This window comes from Penaeus japonicus, unplaced genomic scaffold, assembly GCF_977035675.1.
Source record: "Penaeus japonicus unplaced genomic scaffold, GWHDUDI00000001_assembly GWHDUDI00000040, whole genome shotgun sequence".
NCBI lineage: Eukaryota > Metazoa > Arthropoda > Malacostraca > Decapoda > Penaeidae > Penaeus > Penaeus japonicus.
In genome coordinates, this window is record NW_028234442.1 from 9,040,795 (window position 1) to 9,053,294 (window position 12,500).

Here is a 12,500-nt window from a genome sequence, read left to right on the forward strand (position 1 = left end):
TATATATAAGACTGTTTACAACAAGGACATGTTATATACGCATTAGGGAAGGCTTAACCTATATCAAAGCTAACGAGATCTGAATTATAGTAATATCGAGAACACTAACGAAACACTGACACTACATACTGTATGAATTAAAGGCACTGAGGTATTAAACACAGTCTACCTGGAATCCCAAGGGCGGAAAGTTCTGAAATCCTCCATCCTTGAGGAGGAGTCAAAGGATGAGAACAACTTCCCGACAAGAAGTCTAAACTGAATCTGTATTGAATCTAAGAAATCCTATGTGAGGTTACTTTGGGGCCTCAAATGACCTCACTTATTGGTCGAAGTAAGGCTCGGCTTGACTGTGATTGGGCGAAAGAGTAATGGCCAATGCTAGGCATGCGGCTAGCTCGTCCGAACCGGGGTCTCAGAGGGTTATCTGGAATTTGGTGTCCATTAGAATTGAACAGGTCATGTGAGGTGCTCGCATACTGAGACATGGAAATTCAGATGTTTGTAATCAACTATTTTATAATTGCTTTTATATATGTTCTGTAATTATATTCATGTACAAATAAGAACCTTGATACAAAAGCAGGCACACATACACACTCATACAAAAATTCACACGTAGACATACATACATTAACATACACATATATATATACATACATTCACACATACACACGCAGACGCACATTCTTATTCATATATATATTCACACAATCACACTTACATATATATTCACACACACGTACACGCATACATGCATTTACACACACATATATACACAAACACAAACGTACACACTCATACACAAGCCCAAACACACATACATACATTCAAGCACTCGCATTCACACACACACGCAAGCGCGCACGCACACACATAAAAACACAAACACACGCCCAAACACACATATACATACATTCAAGCACACACAGACAGACACCCACACACACACACACGCACACACATACACACACATGCCCGCGAACACACACACGTACACACATACATACATCCACACACTTTCTTTCCCTTTCCTCTTTTTCACACACACACTAACACGTACACACATACAAACCCCTCACACATACTCAAACACATACATTTGCACACACATACATGCATACACACACGCATACATGCATTCACACACACACACGCACGCCCCCACACACATATAAACATACATTCACACATAATCACAAGAAAACACACACACTCACAGGCAGACACATACATATACATTCACACCAAAACAAACACATACATGCATTCACACACTCACACGCATACACATACAAACACACATACATACATAAAACATTCATACATACATATAAACGCACATACACACACACACACAAACACACACACCAACACAACTCACATACTCAAACACACAAACATACATTCACACACTCATGCGCACATATACACACATACACTCATACATACATTTACACACGTACATTCGTTCACACACATACATGCATTTACACACACACATACATACATTCACACACACGCCCACACACATACACACACGCCCACACACACATGCATACATTCACACACACAAACACACATACATACACACATACACAGTCAGACACACACTCATACACATACATACATTCACACAAACACACATACATTCACACATATACACATACATACATAAATACATTCACACACACATACATAATACATACTTACATACATATGTACATGGTTTGTTCATTTTCACTGTATAGCACTAATTTAATATATACGTGAGAACGTTTCAATGAGTGCGTGTGTTGAGTGAGTATTCTTATGAATCTTGTGGTTCAGCTTTGAAGCTTCAAAAGCGAGGTTATATGGCTCGCCGCATAACCTCAAACAACCTCACTTAGCTCCGATCTCCGCACCACCTCATTAAGTGTCCGTATTTGTGATATATCAAATCTTATAACATATTGCAGTTTTGGTTAATTTCATTTATAAAATGTGGGTCTTAGATTGTTACTTTTAATGCTCTCTTTGCAGCCTCTTATGATTATAACAGGCACTGTCAACACCTGCAAGTGATTGCTGACCCTTTACAATCTCTGTCATTATACTCCTCGATACTACTGAAAAGTCGTGGAAGTCTGCGCTATCCACAGAAGCCACTCTCCTCCTAGGAATTCGACCCCGGTTGGGATATTGCATATTATTTGTTTTCTTTTTTTTGTATGTGCGCTATTGTGAATATATGTACATATATATGCATATATATGTATATATATATGTTTGTGTGTGTATATTTATATATATATAGTGCAAGGATATGTGTTTATTATAAAAGCTTGGATAAGCCATCAAATATAAAGGACATTTTAAAAGAACTAGAAGGGGTTAATAGAAGAAATAACCCAAACCCTCAACATACATGCACACATACATACATACATACATATATAAACGTACACACATATAAACGCATACCCACACTCATACACACACACATACATTTACACACACACCACCATATATATAGACATACATTCACACAAATATAAACATACATTCACACACATACATACATGCATTCACACACACACAAACGCTCACACACACATACATACACGTCCACACACACACGTTCAGAAACACATACATGAATACATACACATACATACGCATATTTATACATTCACACACATGTAAACATACATTAACACACATACATACATACATGCATTCACACACACACAAACGCTCACACACATACAAAAATACATACACATAAAAACACATATTTATACACAAATACACACATATACACACAAACACACACATACTTACACATGCATATACATATACACACACATAAATACACACTCAAACACACACACCCACACACGCATAGATAATCACACACATACGTACACACACACTATGGCACACACTCACACACAGGTACACACATACACATACATTTATACCAACACAAGCACATGTATACATTCACACGAACACACATGCATACACATATACGCACATGCATTCATACAAACAAACATACATGCATACATAAATACATTCGCAAACATAATACATATATCCTTGCATAAATACATACATACATAAATACACACATATATTATACACATACATACATACATACACACATACATACATACATATACATACATATACATACACACATACATACATATATACACACATACATACATACACACATACATACATGCATACACACATATACACATTTATACACACATACATATATTCACATTCCCATACATGCACATATATGCATTCACACATATAAACACACATACATACACACACACACGTCAACACACACACAAACATACATTAACAAACGCGCATAAATACACGCAAACACGTAAACACACACAATCACACACACACGCCCACATACATATATACATTCACACTAACAGCAGAGACACAAACACACACATAGAAACACACACATGCATACACAAACAGAGGCATTCGCTCATACATACACAATTTCACTCACATACACACACAAACATGCACATACACATACATACACACACAAGCACACACATACATACATGCATACACTTATACACACTCACAAATATATCCACACACAAAATTTCTCTCTCACACTCATACACACACCATATATATAATCATACATTCACACAAATACAAACATACATTCACACACATACATACATGCATTCACACACACACATACATACACGCCCACACACACACGTCCAGAAACACATACATATGCATATTTATACATTCACACACATATAAACATACATTCACACACATACATACATACATGCATTCACACACACAAATGCTCACACACACATACATAAATACATACACATAAAAACACATTTATACACATATACACACACAAATACACACATACACACACTCAAACACACCCACCCACACACATATAGACACATAGACACTCACACACATATGTACACACATACTATGGGACACACACACAGGCACACACATACACATACATTTATACCAACACAAACACACGCATACATAAATACATACATAAATACACACATACATATATACACATACATAAATACATACACACATAAATAGATACATACATATACATACACATATACATACATATATACACATACATACATATGCACATACATACATGCATACACACATACATACATTTACACACACATTTACACAAACATATCCATACAATCACACACACAAACACATACATACATTCACATTCACATACACGCACATATATGCATTCACACATATAAATACACATACATACACGCACACACATACATACATTAACAAACGCGCATAAATACATGCAAACACGTAAACACACTTAATCACACACATACGCCCACATACACATATACATTTACACTAACAGAGCAGAGACACAAGCACGCACAAACACATACAAACACACACACATGCATACACAAACAGAGGCACTCTCTCATACATACACAATTTCACTCACATACACACACAAACATGCACATACACACACAAGCACATACATACATACATGCATACACTTATACACACTCACAAATATATACACTCACACACAATTTCTCTCTAACACACATACACACACACAAACATACACATACACACACTTGCACGCACACACAAATACACATACGCCCACGCACACATAAACACATACATATATACATACTCATACACACATATAGACTCACACACACAGACATACATAAACACAAACACAAACTCACTCATACACACACTCTCTCTCTTTTACATGCACATAAAAATTCACATATACAATCACACAAAGACACACACACTCACACACAGACACATACAGACACACACATACATACATCCACACAGACACACATACATTCACACACAAACACACATACACACACACATATATATATATATACATATATATGCATGCACACATACATACATATATATACATATGCACACATTTACATTCACACACACTCACTCACACATACACACATACACATTCACACAAACACACACACGCTCACACTCACATACATACATGCATTCACACACATACATGCGTTCAGACACTCTCACATACACTCACACTAACACACATTCTCTCTCACACATACTCAGTAAACATATACACAAACACACACACACATGCACACACAAAAAGAAGCATACACATACACATACACACGCACAAACATAAACATACACACAGACATGCACAAACACACACACTCACTCATACACACACAGAAATATTCTCACATACACACTCAACACACACTCTCTCTCACACATACACACAAACACATATTCAAATTCATAGATACACGCACACACTCACACAGACACAGACATTTACACGCATAAATACAGACACATATTAGCACACACAGAAACACACACACAAATACACACACTCACACAAACGCACATATACACACATAAATACATACATACATAAAGTCACATACACTCACATTCACATACACATGCACATACACTCATAGAAACGCACATACACAAACACATATAAACATACATACACAAACACATATAAACATACATACATAAACACACACTCTTTCTTATTCTCACACACATAATTTTTCACACACACATGCAAACACACGCGCAGACATACAGACACACACATATATACTTAAATATATATGTATATATATATATGAGTATATATATATGTATAAATATATATGAATATATATGTATATACACACATTTATTCACACACACATAAACACATACATACACTCACAAAAAAAAAAAAAAAACATTCACACACACATACATACATACATGCATTCACACACTCTCTCACATACACTCACACACAAACACTCTCTTTGTCACACACACAATCACACACATATACACATATGCACACATCCACACACACACACACGCACACGTACACACAAACATACACACACAGACAAAAATACACATACACACACTTACACACAGGCACACACACATACATACATGCATGCACATAGACACACACTCACACATACATATACACTCACACATAGGCATACACAAACACACTCACACATGCTTACTCATGCACACAGTAACATTCTCACTCTGTCTCACACATTCACACAGACAGACATATACGCACATAAATACATACACACATTAGCCCACACATAAATACACATACACATTAGCCCACACATAAATACATATACACATTAACACACACATAAACACACAGAAATTATACATTTACAAACACATTGACACACACTCACACAAACACACATAGACACACATCATGCATACATACATAAACTCGCACACTCTTTCTCTCTCACACACACAATTTCTAACACAGACACACACATGCAATCACATTCACACACATGAATACATACACAGATTCACACACACCCAGACATAGACACACACATAAATACATCCACACATTCATACACACATATGTTAACACCGCCACATACATAATACATACATACATACATTAATACTTATATTCACACACACGTGCAGAAACACACACACATTGACATAAACACATATATTCACACAAACACACACACTCACACATACATACATTCACATACACATACAGTAAAACACACACAAACACAAACATACATTCACACACACATAAACGCATACATACATGCATTCACACACATACATAACACATACATACACACACACAAACACACCCACACCCACATACATGCATTCTCTCACACACACTCATACTCGTACACATAGATTAACACACATATACACATACATACATACATTCACACACACATATACATACATACAAACATTCACACACAAACACACACTCTAGCATACACTAACACTCAAATACACGCATTATCTCTAACACACACTCACACACATCCACACACACGCAGACACATATGCACACACATATTCAAATATATACATACATACACACATGCTCACACAAAGACACAACCCCTTTCACACACACAACATAAACATACACACACACTCACACACACAAAGACACACATTCATACACATATATACATGCATACACACACACATACACTCACTCACTCATGCACACACACAGACTCACACATACACAATATCTCTCTCACACAGATACCCACACACAAACACACACACGCACACACATATACTCACACACACTCTCTCTCACCCACGCATACGCACATTTACACACTTACACACACAGACACACACATACACATAAACATACACAAAATACATACTCTCTATCTCTCTCACATACACTCACACTCAAAAACACACACTATCTCTCTCCCTCACACACACACAAACACACACATGTGCACACAAATACACACACATGCCCACACAAACACACACTCTTTCTCACACACACTCACACAAACATACACATACACACACGCACACACTCATACACACATACATACATGCATACACATACACACATACATTCACATACAGAGAGACACACACAAACACACACACTCACTCATACACACACAGACTCCCACACACCCTCTCTCACACATACACATTTTCTCACACACATACACACTCAATGTCTTTCTCCCTTTCTCTCTCTCTCTTTCACAGACTCAACTCTCGTGAAATTCACCACAAAGACATCACACTAATGTCTTTAAGATGACAGCCACTGCTATCTATTGGTATGAGTAATGATACTCCATAAGTAATTCACTGCTCTTTGCTATCTCTCTCTCTCCCTGAGTAGAGGGTAGAAGAAACGCTAGTTATGAAAGTATTTATGTTTAACGGTTAACAGAGCATATGTCTGACCTGAAGGGACCCTCATGGACGACGCGCCCGCGCAATTGAAATTCTTGCAGAGTTTGACGTCACCATTGTTTATTTACCCGGGAAACAAAATGTCGTTGCCGACGCGCTATCACGCGCTCCTCTCTCTGACGCTCACAACCTGCCTGAATCTAGCTCCTCGCCCACCTTTGCCTCCCGCAAGGTGAAATTCTCTGACATTGCACCGATCTTGGTAAATACTGCCGCGCCTACCGTTGAGGATTCTTCGAAGGACGAGATCCGGTCTGCACATGTTAATGATCGCCGTTCCGACCCCATTCATTCTGTTACCGCCCCGGTCTTGGCTGCCCCAGCCGTACCTCCCATGGACCCACCCACGGAGGACGAGATCCGGATAGCGCAACGTAATGATAATCTGTACGGACCCTTAATTCAAGCTTTAGAAAGGAATGAAAGACCTCCCCCTAGCAGACATGTTCGAGTAAGTCAACTTTACCTCGATGCTAACGGTCTACTTTGCTACAAGTCTCGATATAGGACAAGAAAGCTCAAGGCATCTCGTAAGCTTGTAGTTATTCCTGAATCTCTTGAAGGTCGAATCCTTCCTCTTTTCCATGAGTCGAAAGAAGCTGCACACTGTGGTAAGTATAAGGCAATTCACTTAGCTCAGCAACGCTTCTTCTTCCCACACCTTATTAGCAAAGTTGCTAAGCATGTTCAGTCTTGTAAGCAATGTCCTTATTACAAAGGAAATACCAATGACCCAGCCCCTGCATTGAAATATGACATTCCAGACTTTCCTTTCCAGAAAGTCTCTTGCGACACATTGTCAGGTTTTCTACCTTCTCGCAATGGTAATCGTTATATTTTAGTCTTCATTGATAACTTCACTCGTTTTTGTGAACTCGTCCCCGTCCCCAACAAAACAGCAAATGTTGTTGCACATGCTTTTCACGACTTCTGTCATAGACATTCAGCCCCCATGTATTTTTCAACTGATAACGGGACTGAATTTCATAATAAAGTCATGGATAAGTTATGTGATATCATGAATGTAACTCGTGTTAACATTCTCCCTTACCGCCCACAAAGTAATGGTATTACAGAAAGGCTCAACTCCTCCATCCTCTCATTAATGAGATCGCTTGTTGATGCGACATCAGACACATGGGATGAATCACTATTGACAATCCAGTCTTGTATTAATAGTACATTCCATTCTTCCTTAGGTGATACCCCACATTTTCTTTTATATGGAATGGATAAAAGACTACCCTATGACCTCTTTGATGAAGGCCAAGTTCCTTCATATAATGATAACTATGCTGAGTATCTTCTAAATAGAAACAAGTCCATCTTTCAGATCACAAAGAAGCATTTGACTAATTCCAGAGATAAAATACTGTCATTTCAACACAAAGTGGCCCGCCACAAGGACATTGAAGTTGGAGCATTAGTATTTAGAAAAGTCAACCAACCACTCAATATTAAGTCAAAGCTTGCTCCTAGATTTGAAGGTCCATTTAGAGTAATTAGTGTAAAGAACAACAAGGCCTACATTAAATGCATACAGTCAGGTGAACAATCTTGGTCTCATTTCGACGTCCTAAAGCTTGCTCACAAGTACTATTCTCCCCCGGCCGACGAACACTAATTGATTTTTATCTTCCAGACCTTACTCCTCTTGGGCTTATCATTCCTCGCATTGGCGTCTGCCGACCGCCATGCCCTACCCCCTAGGCTTCGCGCAGTGCCAGGAGCCTTCGTTTAGGACCATGGGCTAGTCTTACCAGTAACAAACAATGTGGAAATCAAAATTTCGCTTCAGCCGATTGCTGATTTCTCCGGCCTGGCTACTTTATGAACTCAATAACCAACTCGTTGATTTCAGCAACAGCAGGCGAAGTGCTTCCCAATGTCATTACTCCACATGACTTACGCCCTATTCTCCACAATATCTCCTCTACTAATGTTAAGCCTCTCTTTTTCCTCTAAGGCAACGAATTCAGTTCTACTCTACTCTAAAATCTTACCTCACAATTTCAGGTCTCTCTGCTACTACAACTACAGTTATGTGTATCAAGCATAACCCTGATGTTGTTCTACAAGATACTTTTGTTCTTCCAGCCTCATGTGAACTGACTTCATTATCCTTATTTATTCCAGCAACCCATACCTACAAAAGGAAGATTGCAATGAATACCTCCTACCTGCAGCCCATGTCGGTATCATTGCCATCCTATAACATTTCTCTTCCTAGTATAACCTTTCAACAGATGCCTACTTTGCAACAGCTTGATGCATTTACCCCGCTCAGCCCGTTCCACGCAACCTACGTTTATCCCGTATACGTTACCGTCGCCGGAATGTGTATGTTGCTAGTAACCCTGGGAGCGTGCTATTGCATCACCTACAGGCGAGTTGCATTGAAAAACAAGCAAGTAAAACATACCCATGATTCTGTTGCATATACCAGTTACCCTCATGCTATATAATATTCTAAGAAAAAAAATCAAATCCAAAAAAAAATATAAATAATAAGAATAATAATACAAAAAAATAAAATAACATAAAAAAAAAAACATTTTGATACAATATTCGATATATTACTAACTCACATTTTTTCTTGTTGCACGAATTATTTTCCTTCTCATATATCGAACTATGCCTTCTACCCTACGTCCCCGCTTACCTCTCTAAAGCCATGTAAGGCGCCAGGTACTTATACTTTTTTCAAGTTATGATATTGACGGATGCAGAAAAGCACCCCTCCCAGGTGTGTTAAACCTGTAATTCCGGAGCTGATCTCGAGGCCGGCCATGCTGCAATTCCGTGTAGTATTGTGCATTAATCAAGAATCTGCCGGATGTTGCTGTCTCTTCGTATACTACTCTTATAGAGTTCCCCTGATCAAGGAATTCTTATCCTCAGTTAAGTATAAAGCTTCCTACTTTATTTCTTACCAAATCGGGACGATTTGGGGTAGCATGGTAGAGCGATATGAAAGTATTTATGTTTAACGGTTAACAGAGCATATGTCTGACCTGAGATACATGATCAAATTACAATACACAGATGTGACCTTCACAATTATCGGATTTCGTATATCCCCCAGGATCGGGCAAAGATTCGTTAAAGACAGCACCTGCAACTTTAGCCCTTCTGGATATTCTGGTCATCTCCACATCATAGGAATATCACCCTCAAAGGCTGACCACCTATGAATTATGATGAACCGAAGTCAGCCAATCAGGAAATCGCGACCCAAGCTGACACTTGGAATAGCTACGCCTACTTTCCTGCAGATGGCTCGTCGCCCCGCCTAGCGAGCCGTCCTGAGATATACTGACGATAGCGAAGTCACTCGAGGTCCTTGACCTTAATCACCAACACCAACTATTCGCACTTCTGCATCTACGATTGTGAACTAGTGCTAATCCCGATCTTTATTTCCAGAGTCATTTCTTGTTATATCTATATATATATATATATTATATCGTGTCATATTATTGAAGTTATAATATATTGTTATTGTATCAGCTGCTGTGTTTGACACCAACCTTATATTTCTCTATGTGTGGATATTAGAGTAATCTATACCCATCACACTAGTTCACTGGTTTCTTTCTTTACTGCGTAGACGCACAGTATGACAAGTATATATGTTCACACTGAAAACAGCTGTAATACATGTAACAAGATAACGGCAATATAGACACACATCAAACATTCGCACACGCCTCTCGACAGATCGAGATCCCGGGGTAGACTCTCTGCCTCGAGGCGTCACTCGCCTCTCTCGATCTACCAGGTCAGCAGATCTGACCTGGACCTGGCATGGCGACCATGTGACCGATATACATAAGTGATCACGTGGTGGCGTGACCACATCTTAGGTGTGCACAAACACCCTCAGGGAAACTTCCACTTCCACCGACGTGGAAAATTCCCCTGGCACACCAGGGCTTTTATGGTTGTTGCCTGGTTAATTAAGGGCTCTCAATACCACCAGCTAGAAAGACGATGGTCTGGCTAGTCGCCTCCGGGACAACACTCTCTCATACACAGACACATACAAACTCACTCACAACACACCCACTCTCTCTCTCTCTCTCTTTGTCTCACACACACACAGATTTACAGTCACACACACTCTCTCATACAGAGACACACACTCACACACCCACACACGCTTACACAAACACACACACATACATACACACACACAGACATACACAAACATAAATACTCAAACAAACACACATGCCCACACTCACACATACATACACATATACACTCACGCACTCTATCTCACACACATGCAAACACACACACATCCACATACATCCACACACACACATGCACGCACAAACACACACATACACTCACACAAACAGACACACACTCACTCATGCACACACAGGCTCATACATACACTCTCACAAATACACAATTTCTCTCTCACATACACATACACACACACACAAACACACACACATACATACATGCAAACACATATATACACACACATACACTCACACACACAGACACACAAACACACACACACTCACTCATACACACAGTCTCACACACATACACAATTTTTCTCACACACCTATATACAAACAGACACACTC

At 39.0% G+C, this 12,500-nt stretch overlaps 1 protein-coding gene across 1 annotated transcript in view; it reads left to right on the forward strand.

Annotated features, from left to right (window-relative positions):
- The first annotated feature begins 371 nt into the window (after window positions 1-371).
- The window catches only part of LOC122264147 (mitochondrial amidoxime-reducing component 1), a 27,849-nt gene continuing 15,720 nt past the window's right edge, over window positions 372-12,500 (forward strand). Inside the window, exon 1 of the mRNA XM_086534034.1 lies at window positions 372-463. Within this exon, the coding sequence (XP_086390160.1) occupies window positions 372-463 (92 nt within the window). The remainder of the gene's footprint in view (window positions 464-12,500) is intronic.